The following is a 20,960-nucleotide window of genomic DNA, read 5'->3' on the forward strand; positions in this document are numbered from 1 at the left end:
ATGGTGTACATGTGACAGAAATAAAGTCAGCCTTCACAGATTTAATGTCTTTATCTTCAGTTGATTTCATCTAAAGCTGTGTCTGAAGTCAGTTGTAGTTCTTGTGTTTCTCTTTCCTTCAGTGATTCTGCTTGTTAACAGCAGGTGTTCATCAATGCCCAATCATCACTTAATTAATCACGTTATTATCTCATTAACTTTAAAGGTGACATAGTATGCCCCTTTTCACAAGATGTAATATAAATCTATGGTGTCCCCAGAATGTGTCTGTAAAATTTCATCTCAAAATACCCCCAGATCATATATCAGAGCTTGTCAAATTTATATTGAAAACTTGATTCAAATTTAATTTCAAATTTAAATTTATATTGAAGCAAAAATTGTTTTTATTTTTGCTTAAAATAAAACCAATTTTATTTTACTATAAGTGATCTGAGTTGTGTTGATTTAACACTGGGGATTATAGGGGCTGTTTACACGACACCATTTTCAACTAAAAACGTTAAACTTTTAATGCATTTTGGCCGTTCATTTACACGACAACGGCATTTTGGGTGCCAGAAAACGTATTTTTTTTTTTTTTTTACGGGTTTCAAAGTGCAAGCTTTTGAAAACAAAAACGCGAATCTCTGCAGACAATGACGTCATGCACATGCGTATTACGTGTTCAGTCTATAGTGTTTCATCGCCATCTACTGGCCTGGCAGCAGAATACAGGGTTTTTTGTAGTTTTCGTGGATTCGTATGAATGGAGATCATTTTGACAATGGTTTTGTCTACACGCAGAAAACTCAAAGGAAAAACCTGTCGTGTAAACGTACCCTTACTGTGTAGAAATGGGTCAAGTACAAACTATAGAAACACAGTGTTTGAACAGGATGTGAGAACATGAGCAGGTGCTGATAAACTAACTCTCCTCCAGTATATAAAGATAACCCAGAGCTGCACAACGCAATATCCAGACATTCACATTGATCTACTGAACTGGTTTGTGTCATGAGAATACACAATTTAACCATTAAACATTTTTAATAATTATTTATGTATAATTCTGTTTTAAATTCCGTGCAGAGTTCAGTACTCTTTGAGAAGCAATGGCGGTCTGGACTGTCTACCTATCTCTCGGTCTTCTCGTAGCTTTGAGTGTTTCAGGTAAGAGCATTATTCCACGTTTCACATCATAACTGATATTTTAACATGAACTATAGCACACCTGGGACTCTGTCATGACTTATCAGAATGGTTTAATATAGTATGTGCACTAAAATAAAGTTTGTTTCTTAATTATTATCATAACAGTAAGACAATAAAACAACAATATTTATACAATTATATCAGCTAAATTTATGGATTGTTATAAATGTATTTGTATTATTATTATTTTGATAACAAAAACATCAACAAATGTATGTGTTAATCCGTAGTATATTATTATTATTATTATTATTATTGGTAGTAGTAGTAGTAGTAGTAGTAATAATATAGCAGTACCACTACTACTGCTGCTGCTACTAGCAGTTCTGTTTTAATAATGTAATATTTCTTTCTTTTTAAGTGGAAACGAAGCCTATTGGAAATGAACGTTGTCGCGGTAAGGTTTCTCTAGTTTCTACTTCTCTTGTCAGTGTGTGTCTAAAGTACAGTCCAACAGTCCAAAACCTGTGCATTAATCCACCTTACCCAGTCAACACGTTGATCTCACAGTGATATCTCCATATGATTATCAATGCGTGTTTTTTTCCAAAGTTTGATGTCACCATTATGGTGATCGGTGTTTGCTTTAGTTGGATAGTTTGAGTCTTGGTGTATTAATGGCTGCTGGAACTGTGTGTTATGGCAGGAACAATAAGAGAACATGTAATCAGATGATGTCCACTACTTGATGATGACGATAACTATAAAATCATCATGTAGTGCTCTGATCAGGTGATCTCTTCTAGACCTTCATATGTGTTATAATTTTCATATAATTGATTATTGAATATAATTAATACGAATATTTCAACAGAATGACGTTCAACAGTATTTAAATAAAAAAAAACTGTATATTAAAGGTCCCATGACAATAATATGAGTTCCCCTAGCCTGTATATGGTCCCAAAGTTTCTAGAAATTTCAATCGGTGTAAATCGAGCTTTTGCTATTTTTCTCTGCCTTTGAGAACATGGAAGCTCGATTAGGCTGATCTTGAATCTCCTCCTTTAACGTTATAAGGAGAAATGTTACCTCCCCTGTCTCTGCTTTGCCCGCCCAGAGAATATTTTCCGCCCATGAGAAAATGAGCTAGGAAGTAGAACGTGCGCGATTTTAGTTTGTCCACGAGAGATATCATGGCTTTTGTGCGAGCGAAGCATAATAATTGCTCAATAATTGGATGTACAAATGAACACCGAAGGGTACACACAGCTACACACCTCGGACAAGTAAGTCAACAAATGATATATAAGTGTGTTGCTTTACTGTTTATGGTTACCTGGCTTCTTACACGTAGAATGTGGCTGTCACATTAGCTATGCAGTTACTTGCGCTAATGTAAAGGTAGACAGCATCAAGTTACACATACTGTAACGGCAACACGAGTGTTGTACATTTCTTTGTTATTTGGATAACCGTTTTCCTGTTGGTTATATGGCGCGCACGATATCCGCATTTCAAGATCGCAGAGCTTGATGTAATTGTAATAAGATAAATACAGACGTTACAGATCTCTCATGAAAAGGCAACAGTAGGTTAGCGTTAGCTACATGATAATAACTGTAAACCATCCGAATAAAGTACCGTATCCAGACATAATATTTTAAACTAACCATTCGGAAACGTCCTGCTGGAGCCGCTGAGTTGCAACTTCTTCATCCGTTGCTTCTCCATCCGGATCAGATTCTGGGTCAAACTGAAATGCTTGAACGACTGCGTGTCTTCGTGCCATTGCAATATATCCAACGTAAACGTGCATGGTACCGTTGCGCAAGATGGTCAAGGCCACACCCACCCTCCACCTTGCGCCGCCTTTCTCCTCCTCATTATCATTTAAAGCTACAGACACCGAAACGGCCTGTCTGAAGGAAGCTCATTCTGGGACTGGCTTGTAGTGGCTATAATTCTGCACCGAGGCTGAATTTTTGGAAAGAGATTTCAGATACAGTACTAGGGACCACTAAGGCCTATATTAAAGCCTACAAAAAGTAGCATGTCATGGGACCTTTAAAAAAAAAACTATACATTTCAAATATTTTTCATTGAGACACACTCAACATTCAAGAAGCAGCACATGAATCTCAATGACGGTGACATGCTTTATGACGCAATGCATTTTGGGAGCCACTGATGAGTTTTGTAAGATGCACCCAGAATGCATTGCGGTATATGACCCATGTCACCATTCTTCATTCATGTCAGTGGCAGAGGTTACTTAGTGGCAGAGGTTAATTAGTGGCAGAGGTTAGGTAGTGGTTAGTTAGTGGCAGAGGTTAGTTAGTGGCAGAAGTAAGTTAGTGGTTAGTTAGTGGCAGAGGTTAGTTAGTGGCAGAAGTAAGTTAGTGGTTAGTTAGTGGCAGGGTTAGTTGTCACAACAAACAAGAAATCATGGAGCAGATAAATCTCCTGATTTAATCAAACGGTGAACGGAGGAGAGTCTGCTGGAGAAAAGAGAATGAGACAGAGATCGTAAAACAACAAGAACTAACATGGGCTCTGATTCTTAGAGATGGGGGGAACTGAGGGATTAGAAATGTTGTACCTATAGTGTACCTTTAAATGAAAATCATTTAATTGCATAAATGGTCATTAATGATGAACAAAAAAATAAAAAAATAAAAAATAAAACTTCCATTTAACAGTGTGTATGAACGGGTGGTCTGCCTATGGATGCAGATGCTTCAAGTTTTTCAATGAACGTAGCACGTGGATTGATGCAGAGGTATGATACATTCAGCTTGTAATATGACATAAAAATCATAGAAGTATATTCTTGGTTAAATACAACTTAAGCTCTGTCAACATCTGTGACACCTGTTAATTATTGCAGGAAAATAATTTCAACTTGTTTCTCAGTTTAAAAACAAAAATATGTCCACAGTAAATAAATTACAGTGGAGTTCTGGGGGCGAACATACATCACTCTGATAAGAATACAGACACAACACATTTCATGTTGTCATGAGAGGATCACTAAATATATTGTAAACGTAATATATGTGAAGTTATATCTAATCTATATGTACGATATAACAAGAACCTTTTATAGAAAAGTAGTCTCGCCTCTAAAGACAGAATAAGGCAAAAAATAAAGTACATGAGTACAAATTATTTCAATGTCAATTAAAGGCATGTCACAGATTTTGGAATATTAATTTAAAGCTATACATTCATTTTATACATTTATGTTTGCTCATGTCTCTACAGAATATTTGTTTGGACTTGGATGGGAACCTTGCTTCTGCACACAGCGTAGAGGAGTACACTTTTATACAGAGGTTGTTTGGTTCTACAGCTCCGAGCGCAGTTCGTGCCTGGATCGGAGGTCATGATGCTGTTGAAGTATGCAAATATTATTTTGATTATGCTTTTTGTGCTACTGCACAGCAAAATCCCCAGTGTTAAGTCATCACTGCTAAGTAAGGAATAATGTACATTCAGCCGGTTGTTCTATTTATATAAACCAGACTATTAATAACCAGACTGACTTTATTTCTGTCAGACGTCAGCAGAAGTTCTCATGATGGTGATCAGTGTTTGCTAGTTGGGCAGTTTGACTCTTGGCTTTTCATGTGAGTCTGTGGTCTTTGTTATAGCGTTTACTAAAACATCATTTGTTGCCAGAAATAAAAACAATCAGGTGATAAAGTTTTCACCATCTTGAAGTAGAATAAGTCACTAATCCTATTAGTAATAGTGACCAGATAATGTTATTTGTTATTAATAGAGTATTTTCTCTGACAATACTTACTTGTAGAGAATGAGACAGAGCTGAAAAGGCGCATGCGCACGCGGCGACCAGCAGAAGGAAAAACTCGGCGTCCTATTTTGTTGTTTTGAAGAGTCTATGTGTATGTTTTATGTTTAGTTTGTGTTTTTTTTCTCATGACAAAGTGTGCTTAACACAAACTATCCGTTGGGTCAGATGGAGCTGATCATTTTAATCGTTTGTTGGATTTTGTTTGACCTGAATCTCGTTTGCTATGGAACTATGGTGCCGGCTCCGAGGATTCAGTACACCAGGGATCAACTATTGGCTTGGAACTCACCGAGTCTACTCAGCGGTCAGTACCCGCTTTCTAAACTTCCAGGCGGCATACTTCGGAGGGAGAATTGTAATTCTGCACCGGGAGATGATGCTGGGAAAGTTAAGAAAAGAAAGCGAGGGAAAAGGGGAGGTGTTCGTCAGCGACTACGGAGTAAACAGCTGACACGTATCGCTCTGCCGTCATTGATCGTGGGAAACGTACAGTCACTACGGAACAAACTCGACGAGTTGCAAGGTAATGTTCGTTTCCTGCAGGATTACAGAAACAGCTGTGCAATGGCATTCACAGAATCCTGGCTAACTGAGCAGGATTTGGACAACGGCTTGAGTGTTGATGGTTTCGGCATTCCATTTCGCACAGACAGGAACGCAGAAATTACAGGTAAATCCCGTGGTGGGGGTGTATGCCTTTATGTCAACAAACGCTATTGTACTTCTGTGACTGTTCGGGAGAACATTTGTACACCCGATATGGAGTTATTGTCGGTATCTCTTCGTCCATTTTATCTGCCACGAGAATTTCCACAAATTTTTCTAACTGTTGTGTACATTCACCCCAAAGCAAACAACGTCATTGCATCGAACACTGTATCTGATGTTGTTCAAGGACTTCAAAACATTTCACCAGAGGCGCCAAATTTTATTTTGGGAGATTTTAATCATGTGTCACTTAAAAAGTCCTTGCCAAATTTTTACCAGTACATCACGTGCCCAACAAGACAATATAAGACGCTGGATCTCTGCTATGGGAATATAAAGGGGGCTTATAAGTCTGTACCTTTGTCAGCACTGGGATCTGCTGATCATACTTGTGTACAGCTCCTTCCTATTTATAGACCATTATTCAAGAGAGAACAACCCCATACAAGAGAAGTTAAAATGTGGTCAGATGACTCTACCGCCCGTTTACAAGGGTGCTTTGATTGTACAGATTGGGAGGTCTTCAAAGACTCTTGTGAACATATTGATGAACTGACTGATATCGTTTGTTCATACATAACCTTTTGTGAGGATATGATTGTGCCTACATGTAAATTTAAGGTTTTCTCTAATACTAAACCATGGATGACAAAATCAGTCAAATCAAGTTTGAGGAACAAGCAATTAGCCTATAGGCAGGGGGATAGATTAGAGAGGGCAACAGCGAGGAAGGAGGTTAGAACAGAGATCTTTAAAGCTAAACAAGCATATAAAGTTAAGTTAGAAAAAAACTTGGCAGATAATAACTTAGGTTCAGCTTGGTCGGGTATGAAGACAATTGCGGGTATACAGCATAATGTAAACAAGAGTACTGTGTGTATTGACGGTTTTAGATCAAATGATTACTTTTCAAATGCTCTTAATATGTTTTATTCTAGGTTTGAGAGTTTTGATTTTAAAAATGAGGTAGAAGAACTAAGATGCCTGTGTAATGATGATTCCCATATGGTCTTAGAACAGGCAGCAGTGGAGAAAATTTTTCTCTCCACTAAGGAGAACAAGAGTCCGGGTCCAGACCATATAGGTGGGAGAATTTTAAAGCACTGTGCGAAGCAACTAACTTCAATATTTTCTTATATTTTTAATTGGTCACTACGGGTACAAAAAGTACCTAACCTGTGGAAAAAGTCTATTATTATTCCTGTTCCCAAATGTAACAAGCCTAAAGTGTTAAATGACCTGAGACCAGTTGCCCTCACCTCTTTAGTGATGAAATCATTCGAGAAATTAGTAAAATCTGAGCTTTTAAGTAAGATTGGACAAGTCCTCGATCCTTTGCAATTTGCATACAGAGCAAATAGAAGTGTTGAGGATGCTTCACTTATGTTATTAAATTTACTGACTAAGCATCTAGAGGGGAAAAATACTCACGCAAGATTGTTGTTCATTGACTTCGCGTCTGCTTTTAACACTATTCAACCCCACATATTAGCTAGGAGACTGTTAGAATATTTTAAGTTGAACCACAATTTAGTGGGATGGTTACTAGACTTTTTAACCAATAGAACGCAGAGGGTAAAAGTAAATGGTAGCTTTTCTGATGTACTAAGTTTATCCACAGGATCTCCACAAGGCTGTGTTCTTTCGCCCTTATTATACATTCTATACACCAACATGTGTCAAAGCTCACACGAAAATAGGATATTTATCAAGTTTGCTGACGATACAGTGATAGTGAGCCTGCTACAGGGGGATGAGTCTGGCCATGGTCCAGTTGTAGAGGATTTTGTAACCTGGTGCGATGATTCCTATCTAAAATTAAATATTACTAAAACGAAGGATATGATTATTGATTTTAGAACACGCCCTGTTAATCATGTCACTACGATTATTAAAGGGGAGGCTGTGGATCAGGTAGAGAATGTTAAATATCTTGGTATAGTTATAGATTCTAAATTGTCATTCGAGCTGAATAGCGAAATGGTATGTAAAAAGGGTCACCAACGTTTGAGTTGCCTTAGGAAACTTGCAAAATTTCATATTGATAGACGCATGTTGACATTATTTTACTCTGCTTTTATTGAATCAGTTCTGTCATTCTCCATTGGGGTGTGGTATGGAAGCCTGTCAGTAAAGAACAAAAACTCTTTAAACCAAATTGTAAGGTGGGCGAGTAGAATAATAGGTGTAAATCAAAGGAATTTAGGATGTATTTATAAAAAACAGCTGTATCGGAAAGCAAGTACTGTCTTGAGTGATCTGTCGCATCCCTTACGTATTGATTTTAAGTTACTTCCGTCTGGTCGCCGGTTTGCAGCCTCAAGATGGAAAACAAGACGGTACAGGAATACTTTTGTCCCAGCCGCAATTGAAGTTTTAAATAATATTAGTACGAGAGAAGTTTTAGGATTTGTAAATTAATATGGATAGCAAAGATTTATGTGTTGCGGTGCAGTTTGTCATGATGCTTACTTGTAAAGTTGTATGTGTATTAGTTGTATGTTGTTATGTCTATTATGTGTGGACAACTGAATTCTTTTTTACTGCATAACAAATTTACCTACGGGTATGAAATAAAACTACCTAACCTAACCTACTTGCCACAGATCAGACATTCTAAATTTAGATGTGATTTAGTAATGCTGTTTGTGGAGTTGTTTAATCCTCCTCTGCTGAGATCTTCAGAGATTTAATGTCTTATGTGACATCTGTAAAAATGAATTTGCATGTCACCTCAGTGATGAAACTCATGCATTCAGATGATGATTTGGAGGAGTTTTGTGATCCACAAACCCAGGAACGCACTGCTCATGTGGTCACATGATTGTCTGCTTTAAAGGGCACCTATTATGCAAAATTCACTTTTACATGGTGTTTGAACATAAATGTGTGTTGGCAGTGTGTGTACACAATCACCCTATAATGATAAAAATCCACCAAGTGCTTTTTTAAAAATCTCCATAAATCATGAGCACTGTCTCAGAACAAACTGTTCTCAGATTCGGGGCAATGTGACGTCACTTTGCACAGGCCCCTCCCACGACTGTTGATTGACACTGCAGTTTGAGCATAGACCCGCCCTGAGTGAGCTGGACACAGAGTCCGCCATTGTTCGACGCTTGAGCCGCTGTAGACAAGAATGTCTCCTAAGCGATTGAGGTGTTTTGTTGTTGGATGTAAGAATGAACATAGCAGTCTTCATTTACATTCGTTGTTACTCGAAGATGGATCAGTACTGTTTGTGATCCAGCTTTACGGTCTCCAGAGCGACAGGACTAACGTTACTGACCACGGCAGAAATGAAAGTGAGAGCATGCACTTTATGAAGACAGCTCATCGAGTCATTTTACGGATATAAGGTTTACCAGTTTATTTAGCACCCACTGAAAAGGTGTGTTTATATTTGTTCACTGTTAGTTATAACGAGTGTTTTGTGTACTTCGCTGTGTATGTTGTTGATAATGAAAGGGAGAGAGAGAGAGAGTTTATGGATAAGACTTTAATGCGCACTTCTTATACTGTGTTTAGTCGGCTCTTACAGTGATTTTCTGGAGTAAAACTAAGGCTTCATCTTTTGTGTGATGTACAATAAACTTAATTGAACTCATCAGTATATTTTGGTCATCATTCGGATGGGGTCTACTACAGCAGGCTTGTATTAATAGTGGATAAAAGCAGATGACAAATAACCGTAATTAAACTAAACTATACCTGTTCTATCTCCATCCAAGTGGATGCTGCACACTGTTGGTGGTTGAGGAAAGATCCCTTGATATGATTGTAAAGCGCTTTGGGTGTACAGTAGTACATATGAAAGTGCTATATAAATGCCCTTATTCTATTCTATTCTATTCCATTCCATACAGCATATATTCTCTGCCTCTGTGGGCATTATTGTCCCAGTCGAAATGAACACCGCTACTGAGAGTTTCTGTTTTGATATTATCAGATGAGATTGTCCTGGCTCTGAGCGTGAGCTCGTGAGGCTCCGCCCCCTGGGCCGGCAGCAGCAGGTAATTTGCATTTAAAGGGATACACACTAAAACAGCGGATTTTTCTGAGCCCCAAAAAATGACATTTGAAACATGCTGTAAAAAATTATCCGTTGGGTATTTTGAGCTAAAACTTAACATACACAATCTGGGGACATCAGAGACTTATTTTACATCTTGTGAAAAGGGGCATAATAGGTGCCATAAAATGTCATATGCTTGGAATAATCTGATATATTCATATTTAATTTAAAGATATAAAAATAATGTCCTATTTATTATGTGATTATTTAAATCTCTTTCAAAATTGGAAGCTAGACACGCTTTAAATGGTTTTTAAACCATTTTTATCTCAACATGATGGATGACATTTTTAAAATATGGAAATTAGCAGAAATAAGTTAATGCAGCCTCTTGTTTACATGAGGTAAATAAAGCTGCTTGGTTTATATTTTTTATGTATACATTTTAAAATTGTATTGCTGTAACGGCCCAAAGTTTACGTTTTTTTTTTCCTCCTGTCGCTGAGGTGGAGCGGTGATGAAATATTGTTCTTGTAAATACTTCCCAGCCTTTTGGTAAAAAAAGTGTACATCTTTAAAACGCATGTGTTGTGAATTCCCTGCTGTGAGGAGGTCACGTCACAGCAAGCTGCTTCATACAGAGTCTGAGGGACTGTTTGAGCATGCGCAGTGTGTTCGGGAAAATTTTCCTGTGTAGTCAATAGTTGGCCTTCCACCGACAGTCCGTGGTCTTCATTATTACTTTGTACAACAGTGTGCGTCGGTGATGATGTAAGTTACATGATGAGTAGATGTTGTTTATATATTTGAATGTGGCGCGATCTATTAATATTACCGGGGTAATATGTTTATTTGTTAACTTCCTATTTAGCATGTGTTGCTGACCCCCGTGAAACAGACGGCCCGACATGTAGTTAATTACCTCACATTTTATTTCCTTATTCTACTGTTTATTTAGCTGTGTAGCTTTGTTTATTGAGGTCGTTATTATTTTGACGTTAATGTGTCAAATTACAGATCGGTAGTTGACGGGTTTTTTTCAGTTTAGCTTGGTCACGTGACCTACCCGTGGCGCGAAGCTGTGGTGTTGTTTAATGATCCTACACTGACCCCTAGTGGCGATTTGCAGTATTACACACTGTTCATATCTGTTGTAATTCATGTTATTTTATCATTATTACCATTGATGCCACTGAACTTTAATTAGTATTAATATTGTTTTACTGTTGTTATTTTCTGCAGGCATCACAAACCACACATACACATATTACAGTGCCCTGTAGAGTTGTAAAAGACCAATAAATTCATCAAAAGGAAAGAAGTTGCTGCGTCTTCTCTGACCGGAGGATTAGGCCAGTATACATACAGCCAGCATTTCATCACCGCAGCTGTTCCGTTACAAGTGGTCCTTCGAGCCGGATTGTGTGTATAACTGCGCCATGGCAACTTCCAGCAACCAAACAGATGAACAACCTTCAGTTGTGTCCCGCCCAAGCCGGTCTCACCAACTCCCCAGGCACCTTCGCGACTTTGTCATTGATAACCCTGGCAATTTGCATAGACGTGATGCCACACATCAAATGATAGAAGCGCAAGAGGAAGAGCCTCCAGACCATATTCTGCACACTGGGTCAGAAGATCTCATGCTGGAAGGGATGGAAGCCCGCATGAAAGACATAACTAGGCAGATGAAACAACTACAGTCAGCCATGGACAGTGTTAAATGTAAAGTTCACACTCAACAGCATCCATCCAAATTATCATATCCTCTCCGGAGCTCGAGCCTTCCTCATATTCACCACGGTGAAGAGATATGGCCCAGAGTATCACCCCTCATGGATCATCGGATGATTTGGAAATCAGCTAATGAAGGTTATTGTCAGCTCTTAGACAACAGTGAACCTTACCCACTTACAGCACAGCCCATACAGCAGGGAGAGCTCAGCTCAACAACTCAGGCTACCAGAGCTCTGCAGCCATCCGTCCAGGTAGCAGCACAACCACTAGACCTCAGTGAGTCTAATCGCTATTCAGCTACCCTAACTGGACCAGTGCCAGAGTTTCCACAACTGCCTGCAGTTCAGTCTGCTCACCACACCCCGCTTACTCAGCGAACATATTCACCTTTTCTGCCCGTCCAGCATGCAGGTCAGCACGTCCAGTCAGGGCACCAACCAGCTCAACAGACACCCTCAACAGTGTATCTGCCAAACCAGCATGCAGCCCTGCGGACATACGCACCTACACAGTCTCAAGGTGTACCTCAGCCCTTACTCACAACTGTACAACAGCAGACTTATCCTCGATATGTCCAGCATCAGATCACTCCTCAACCTGGACCACAGCTTGGATTTCAACCTGCTTCACTCAAACAACCAGAGATAATAACACCATCCCGTTCTATCCCTCCTTATCAGCCACCTACTGATCTAGGAGTAGCCTATTCACTTCCACAGACCAGATATCTCCCTGAAGTTCAATCACAGCCATACCAGTCTGGACTTCATTCAGCTGCACACTACCCACAGCTTACTCAAAGGGCTGCCTCACCTACAGCACCAGGATACATTTCTCCCTACAACAATCCTGCAACACTCACCATGACAGAAATGGCTATTGCAGCCTCATATGGTATTCCAAAGCCCAAACTGCCTCTCTTCAGTTCTGGAAGGGAGAGTGATTTCATCATGCTGAAAAGGGGACTGGATAGTTTACTTGGTCCACACCGACATTTGACTGAAGATTATAAATACCAAGTATTACTTGATCATCTCAAACTGCCTAGCGCCTACCAAATGGCAAAGAGATACATACATGACCCCACACCATACTCCAGTGCAATGGACGCTCTGCAGCATCGATATGGGCAGCCAAGACAGTTGGTACAGGGAGAATTAAAGACCATATTGAGCTCTCCTCCTGTGAAACCTGGCGACGTAAAGGCTTTCGAAGATTTTTCTTCAGCTGTAAACACTCTGGTGGGGATGCTAAGTCGCATGGACGGTCCTGCTCAGTCTGAACTGCAGTGCGGCTCCCACGTAGACACCCTCCTTGGTAAGTTGCCTGGTAACTACAGGGATAGCTTTGCTGAATTCTGTATTAAAAGAGGCATCATCCGCAGTGGGAGCGACCAGACATACACCTTACCCGACCTCGCTGAATGGCTGGATATGAAGGTTCAGGTGCTCCAGGTGTCTCGACGTGCAGCAGAATCCAACACATCTGATCCCAGTCGTATCACACTGAGAGAGAATAAAGCAAGTAAATCACAGTGGGTCAAACCAGCCTCTGTTTACTTCAGCAGTGACTCTACAACAGTCAAACATCAGCAGACCTCTCCACAGCGACAACGGACCAACCTCCAGTTGGGTTCAAAGAAAGATCAGCCCACAAACAAAGGGAGGGAGCGTTTTAAGCCCTATTGTCCGTATTGTAGGACCACCCAGGATCATTACCTCAATGGCTGTGCAGAGTTCGAAAGAATTACTACTGAAGAGAAAGCCACCTGGATAAAGGACAAAGGAAAATGTTGGAGATGTGGGCGTGGACACTCTCCAGAGAGCTGCACCCTAAAGAAACTCTGCTCCATGTGCAACAAACAACACCTGCTGATACTTCATGAAGTTGTGGCCCAAGACCCGCAGCTAAACATCCTCACTGTCAGTACCCCAACAAATGCAGTGTATCTGGATCACGCCAGCCACTCAGGGCGTGTCATGTTAAAAGTGGTACCAGTGCTGCTCCGTCATGGCAAGAGAACACTAAAAACACATGCAGTGTTGGATGACGGCTCTGAGCGCACTGTGATTCTGGCTGCTGCGGTCAAACACCTTGGGTTGAGCGGGGAAGTGGAGTCACTCAAATTGAAGACCATCAGACAGGATGTATTGCAGCTCCAGGGAATGGCAGTGTCATTTGAGGTGTCCGCTGACACAAAACCATGCACTTATCACTCCATCAATCAAGCTTTCACTGCAACCGAACTCCAGCTGGCTGAGCAGTCATGTCCAGGTGACAAATTAGCAAGGAAATACAACCACCTGAAAGGAGTCCCCCTACACACATTCACTAAGGTGCAGCCAATGCTACTGATTGGATCTGACCATCCTCATTTAATAACTCCGATCCACTCAGTACGTGCAGGACCGATAGGAGCACCAGTAGCAGTCTGCACCCGACTATCTACCAATCCTGAGTTTGCTAAAGTTTACAACCAGGAAATACACAAGCTAGTGGAGGTGGGATATGCTGAGCGGATCACCAGTGAGGAGGCCAGTCGCTCTGCCGAATCCTGGTACATTCCACACCACTTAGTACATCATAACGGAAAGGCAAGGGTGGTATTTAACTGCTCCTTTCGCTACCAGGAGAGTGCTCTGAATGATGACCTGCTACCAGGGCCTTCCCTTGGACCGTCACTATTAGGAGTTCTGCTCAGGTTTCGAGAACATGCCGTCGCTATCAGCGGAGACATACGGGCAATGTTCCATCAGATCAGACTCCTTCCTGAGGACTGCCCACTCCTCCGCTTCCTCTGGCGCGACATGGAGAGAGACAGGTCACCTGATATCTATGAGTGGCGTGTCCTGCCATTTGGCACGGTTTGCAGTCCGTGCTGCGCTATATACGCTGTGCAGCGTCACGTTCGTGATCACCAGAGCGGCAACGAAGACCTGCTGGAGACGGTAATTACCTCATTCTATGTGGATAACTGCCTGAAATCGCTCCGCACGCCACAGCAGGCAAAGGATCTTCTCGACCGCTTGAGAGCCCTCCTAGCGAAGGGTGGATTTGAAATAAGGCAGTGGGCATCCAACAGGACAGAGGTAATCTCTCACCTCCCAACTGAGGCACGATCAACAACATCTGAGCTCTGGCTAACCGCTGAAGGAGATGACCCGAGGGAGTCCACTCTGGGCCTGGTTTGGCATTGCATGACAGACACACTGGGTTATAAATGTCAGCCTGTGACGCCTAAACAGCCCACCATGAGAAATGTATATAGGGTACTTGCCTCACAATACGACCCGCTCGGATACATAATCCCCTTCACTACCCATGCTAAAGTCCTGGTTCAGGCTTTGTGGGCTACAGAAAGACAGTGGGACGAGCCTATTGCAGATGAGTTACTTCCAGTGTGGCAGGCCTGGGAAGGTGAGCTCCCTCAATTGCAGAACATAGTTCTTCCCCGTTGTTATGTTCCAGAAGCTGCTGACAATGATTCATCAGTGAGGCAGATTCACATTTTTTGTGATGCCTCAGAGAAGGCGTACGGATCAGTCGCCTACCTGCGAGTGGAGGATCCAGAGGGACGCATCACTGTGTCATTCATTATGGCCAGGTCGCAGGTTGCACCCAAACGACAACAGACGATGCCGCGACTGGAATTATGTGCTGCACTCACTGGAGCCCAGCTGGCCAAAGTGCTCCAGACCGAACTGACTTTGTCCATCCAATCCGTAGTGCTGTGGTCAGATTCAACAACCGTACTGAGCTGGATACAGCCAGAGTCCAACCAGTACAAAGTATTCGTTGGTACAAGAGTTACTGAGATACTTGATCTTACCAAGCCCGGGTCATGGAGATACATTAACACGGACTTGAACCCCGCTGATGATATCACTCGCGGGAAGACTCTCCTTGAATTGTCCCAGCCAAACTGTTGGAGTCAGGGGCCTTCATTCTTGTATCAGTCCTCAGATCACTGGCCAGTGAACCCCTCAGTGCACATAGAGGAACCAGATGAGTTGAGAGCTCAAACCTTCTGTGGCCACATGTCTACTATCAGCAGTGATGAGCCCGATCCTGCTAAGTATGATACATGGACTGAACTACTGCAGGCTACATATCAGTTCCTTCATGGGGCGGCTGCTCCAGCTATGTCTGCCGTCGACCGTATTGAGATGGAGACTACTCTGCTAAGAAGGATACAATCCGATAGTTTCCCGGAAGAATTAAAGGCACTTAAACAGGGCAAACCAGTCCATTCAGGCAGCCGTTTAAGTGCTCTAAGCCCTGACTACGACCAAGCATTAGGCCTCATTCGGGTTGGTGGTCGACTACGCAAAGCAGAGAATCTGATTGAAGGCAGTCTTCACCCTGTTGTCATCAGCCCTGAGCATCCGATCACACAGCTGTTGGTGAAGGATTACGACAACCGTCTGCACCACGCTGGTACTGAGAGAACTTTTGCTGGGATCCGGAGAAATTACTGGATCTTACGTGGTCGACAGGTAATTAAGAAACACCAGAAACACTGTGCAGAATGCTGTTTGTGGCGGAGCAACCCAGTAACACCAATGATGGCCGATCTGCCTGCTGCACGGCTCCGGATCAACAAACCCCCGTTCTGGTCCACCGGAGTCAACTGTTTTGGGCCTTATACAGTGAAAATCGGAAGAAGGCACGAGAAACGGTGGGGCATTATATTTAAATGTCTTACTTCAAGATGTGTCCACCTGGATCTGTTGCCACACATGGACACAGACTCGTTCTTACTGGCCTTGCGCCGATTCATCTCAAGACGAGGCAAGCCATACGAGATCTTATGTGACCGAGGTACCAACTTCCGGGGGGGAGACAGAGAGCTCAAAGAATCACTGGAAGATCTCGATCCCACATTGAAGCAACAGTTGGCCGACCAAAGCATAACATTCAAATTCAATCCTCCTCTTTCACCCCATTTCGGTGGCGCGTGGGAGAGGGAAGTAAGGTCAGTGAAAGCTTCCCTCCAAGTTGTGTTGTGGGATCAAGTCGTATCAGAGGAGGTATTGGCGACTGTCCTAGTGGAAGTAGAGGGCATACTTAATTCAAAGCCTTTGGGATACTCCTCTTCCGACCTGGCTGACCCCGATCCTATAACGCCTAACTTGCTGCTGATGGGGCGGCACGACGCATCGCTTCCACAGGCTGCATATGGTTCCAGTGATCTTCTAGGCCACCGCCGTTGGAGACATAGCCAAATCCTGGCAGACCGGTTCTGGAGCCAATTCACCCACCAGTACCTTCCTGACCTTCAGCGCCGCCATAAGTGGAGGACCCCTACTGTTGCCCTCACTGCAGACCAAGTGGTTATGGTAGTAGATTCCCAGCTTCCTAGGGCACTTTGGCCCATAGGAAAGGTCATTAAACTTCATCCCAGTGGAGATGGGACAGTTCGTTCAGCGGATGTCAAAATCAAGGGGGCAGTTTACACTCGTCCGGTTACCAAGTTAGTACCTCTTCCCAAAATGCCAGAGGACCACGTGTGCAACAGGGACCTTTAACAACAGCAGGGACTTGTACTTCTTCTACACATTCATACATGAATGTGGGGGCGGCTGTTGTGAATTCCCTGCTGTGAGGAGGTCACGTCACAGCAAGCTGCTTCATACAGAGTCTGAGGGACTGTTTGAGCATGCGCAGTGTGTTCGGGAAAATTTTCCTGTGTAGTCAATAGTTGGCCTTCCACCGACAGTCCGTGGTCTTCATTATTACTTTGTACAACAGTGTGCGTCGGTGATGATGTAAGTTACATGATGAGTAGATGTTGTTTATATATTTGAATGTGGCGCGATCTATTAATATTACCGGGGTAATATGTTTATTTGTTAACTTCCTATTTAGCATGTGTTGCTGACCCCCGTGAAACAGACGGCCCGACATGTAGTTAATTACCTCACATTTTATTTCCTTATTCTACTGTTTATTTAGCTGTGTAGCTTTGTTTATTGAGGTCGTTATTATTTTGACGTTAATGTGTCAAATTACAGATCGGTAGTTGACTTTTTTTTTCAGTTTAGCTTGGTCACGTGACCTACCCGTGGCGCGAAGCTGTGGTGTTGTTTAATGATCCTACACTGACCCCTAGTGGCGATTTGCAGTATTACACACTGTTCATATCTGTTGTAATTCATGTTATTGTATCATTATTACCATTGATGCCACTGAACTTTAATTAGTATTAATATTGTTTTACTGTTGTTATTTTCTGCAGGCATCACAAACCACACATACACATATTACAGTGCCCTGTAGAGTTGTAAAAGACCAATAAATTCATCTAAAGGAAAGAAGTTGCTGCGTCTTCTCTGACCGGAGGATTAGGCCAGTATACATACAGCCAGCATTTCATCACCGCAGCTGTTCCGTTACAGCATGCAAATATGTGAAGTGCAGCAGTTATGGTGTTATGCAGTGGTCAATAAATTATTTAAACAGTGAATTTTGAAATGATCTCTTCTTGTAAACTCAGAGATATGGATTCGGACGGCAATTAAATCCTCACGTGACCTTAACGTTTGTCAATAAACAGTAGGTAATTCAGCCGGGGATTTTTACGCGGATGGTGAGAGAAAAACACTGACATTCTGGATTCCAAGGCAATAAAATCACTGACTTACCCCTGTAAATGTTGAAAATACCTCACAACCCCATGAGAAACATTTGCTGTCTGAATACGGCTTAAGACTGTGTAGAGTGGGACCATATGTGCTCTGAGTAGAGATGATTTAACACTGGGGATGTTACTGTGTGGGCATTTACAGTTATATTTACATTAAAACTTTTTTTTTTTCAAAATGCATAAAGATAGATCTGCTTTTAAAATGTTTTGAATAGTTAGTTTAGGGCCTTGAGATGGGCGCCACTCACCATGATTATGCCATACTCGAGTGAAACGATTGTGAAACTTGATGTAAAATAGATGGCTGATAGAGTTAATTGAGCAATTTAGCCCTGTCTTAAATATTCTTCACATATGCTTCACTGACACCCTGTTTGTGAAATAATTTCTGTTTAGATTTCTGACATTTTTAACGTGGAGATGGGGTTAGGGTTCATGAGGAATCTTCTTTTAGACGAATAAAGATAAAATGAAGCTATATAAGCTGTGGACATAAACACAATGTCTTTTTTCTCTTCTGTTCACAGGAGGGAGTTTGGCTCTGGAGTGATGGAACCAAAATGAACTTTGAATACTGGTCGCCTGACGAGCCCGATGATGACGGGTACAATGAGCACTGCCTTGAGCTGAAATATTCAAGTAAGTGCTTGTAATGTTCACAAACAAACATTATTTAGTTTTTCATAATATAAAAATGATAAAAACAACATTTTTTTCTTTCTTGCAACAGATGGCTACTGGGATGATGACGTATGTACTGTGAGGAAGCCGTTTGTGTGTGTGAACTGAACCAGCATGTGAAAAATCAATAGAAGAAACAAGCATATGTTTAAAAAAAAAAAAGGTTAATTTAGGTTGTTTGATTGTTTTGTTTTTTTGTGAATGCTAAGTTAATTGACACCTGTTAAACACCATTTTTTTTTAAATGTAATTTGGGTAGCACTCCACAGTCTCTCTTTTCTCACCAACACAAGTCAGAATAAGTAATTTGGCATCCTAAAATGGTACCAACAGTAAAAATAAATTAAAATAAAGAGGTTTTGTGGCTCAGATAAGGTCCAAATGTGGCTTATTTGCTCTCTTCTGACATGTGGCATTGCTATGGCCTGCTTGTGGCCCAGATGTGGGCCGGATCTGGGACATCACAATGTTTCAATGTGGGGAGGAACTAAAAATAGAGCCATTGACCAACTGAAACCTGCTCTAAAGTCAATGGCACAGTATTATTTTTGTTATTTAAAGAGTGTGTTAGTAATGTGCGCCTGTAGGTGGCTCCACAATGCATGTACACTCTGCTTATTACACACACACACACACACACACACACACACACACTGCTTATTACACACACAGGGCAGCACACAGACATGACAAATATTAAAAATAAAATATTATTAAAGATATGGAAGACAGCAAGCCTTGTGTCAATGCAGAAAGTCCTTTGTTTAGCTGTTTCTTTTGTAATTACTTGTGAAATGTACAAGTAATTACCGGTAGTCATTTCCGAATGAAAAAAAAAATGTTTCAAAGTAATTTCTACACATTTTTTTCAGGGTAATGTTAGCAAATTCAAAAGTTGTGTTGCTCTTAAACTCGATGCATCAAAACTTGTGATTGATATATTCAACACACTGTTAACAGTTTCACAGTGAAATTACAGTTTATCCCAGGTTAATAATTGCATTACTTTCACAGATATTACTTGTGAAAATAATAAATGAATAAATAAATAAAATGGAGGGTTAATAACTTCAGGAGAGCTACATTTATGATTTCTTCCTTCTGTTGAACACAAAAGGAGATATTTTGAAGAATGTTGGTAACCAGACAATCAATGGACTGAAGTCAATGGGGTCCATCAACGGTTTGGTTTATGACATTCTTCAAAATATCTTTATTTTAACTAACTAACTTTAACTAACTAACCCACAATCTCTAAATTACCTCCGGATGTAACAACCTAAACTGCTGATACACTAAATACAGAAAAAAAAAAAAAAAAAAAAAGCAGCCTTATTAATTATGTATGCCCCAGTGCTTGATGACAACACCAGTACCAGAAAAGTCGAGTAGGCTTTACTTAATTTTATAATGTTGTTATTTACACATTCATTTCTACATGCTTGAATTGAGCACTAATATATAATTTACTTATTCATAGAACTATTAACTTAACAACATAATCATTTTTATCAGTGTATTTGATGAATGTTCTCGTAATTTTGGCAGAAAACATTCTTTAAATATTAAGAATCACTAACTTTCTGACTCAATAAAAATGGCTTTGGATGATAGAGAAATCCCCTGAGTTTGAATAACAGTCCAAATGACAATGATGTACTGTATGTATGACTTTCTCAGATTAAAATAAGACAAGTTATACAGTGAACATTGATGACACACAGATTAAGTGTCGGAAGTCATTTCTCCCTCAGCATGTGAAGAAATAATCAACTTTTAACAACTTAACTATATGAACCAAAGAGGGCAGAGGTGATGGTCTGTTGTGATGTTGGTCTATTAATGATTTTAATGTTTTTCCATTGGGGCTTATATAAGATGGATTGAGGTTAATAAATCTGCATTGTATATTATTGTTAGATGACAACAGATCAATTTGATGAAACTAAAAGACAATCTTCTATATGAGCAGTAACCAGCAAAATAATAGAAACCGTCTACTGAAAAACTAGTGGTTCTTATGAAATTGACCAGAATAACTGGACAACTGAACACTTTTCAAGCAGAAAGTTTTTTTTTTTCTTTTTCTTTTTCATATTTGACGAGCTTGAAGACAATAGAAAGCATTCTCTGAACATTTATTATTATCTGACAGCACTCACACACATAGACTAAATTCAGACACTTTACAAAAGGATTTGTATGTTTTTACAAACTGG

General features: G+C 40.8%; 3 protein-coding genes across 4 annotated transcripts in view; 1 reads left to right on the forward strand and 2 right to left on the reverse strand.

The window, feature by feature from the left end:
- Positions 1–20,960, reverse strand: part of LOC309499293 (uncharacterized protein) — a 54,753-nt gene that overhangs the window by 15,792 nt on the left and 18,001 nt on the right. The window lies entirely within an intron of this gene.
- Positions 970–19,115, forward strand: LOC309502747 (galactose-specific lectin nattectin-like). The gene is made up of 7 exons (XM_082175250.1): positions 970–987; positions 1,072–1,152; positions 1,556–1,591; positions 3,837–3,916; positions 4,402–4,536; positions 18,588–18,699; positions 18,791–19,115. The coding sequence occupies exons 2-7, from the start codon at positions 1,095–1,097 to the stop codon at positions 18,847–18,849; spliced, it is 480 nt and encodes a 159-aa protein (XP_082031376.1). The 5' UTR covers positions 970–987; positions 1,072–1,094; the 3' UTR covers positions 18,850–19,115.
- The window catches only part of LOC309498878 (uncharacterized protein), an 18,053-nt gene continuing 17,953 nt past the window's right edge, over positions 20,861–20,960 (reverse strand). For both annotated transcript variants that reach the window (XM_082169831.1, XM_082169830.1), the window contains exon 18: positions 20,861–20,960. This exon is cut by the window's right edge and continues 567 nt beyond it. The gene's annotated coding sequence lies outside the window, so the exon portion shown is untranslated.

The sequence above is a fragment of the Leuciscus leuciscus genome (assembly GCF_965113295.1).
Source record: "Leuciscus leuciscus genome assembly, chromosome: 1".
NCBI lineage: Eukaryota > Metazoa > Chordata > Actinopteri > Cypriniformes > Leuciscidae > Leuciscus > Leuciscus leuciscus.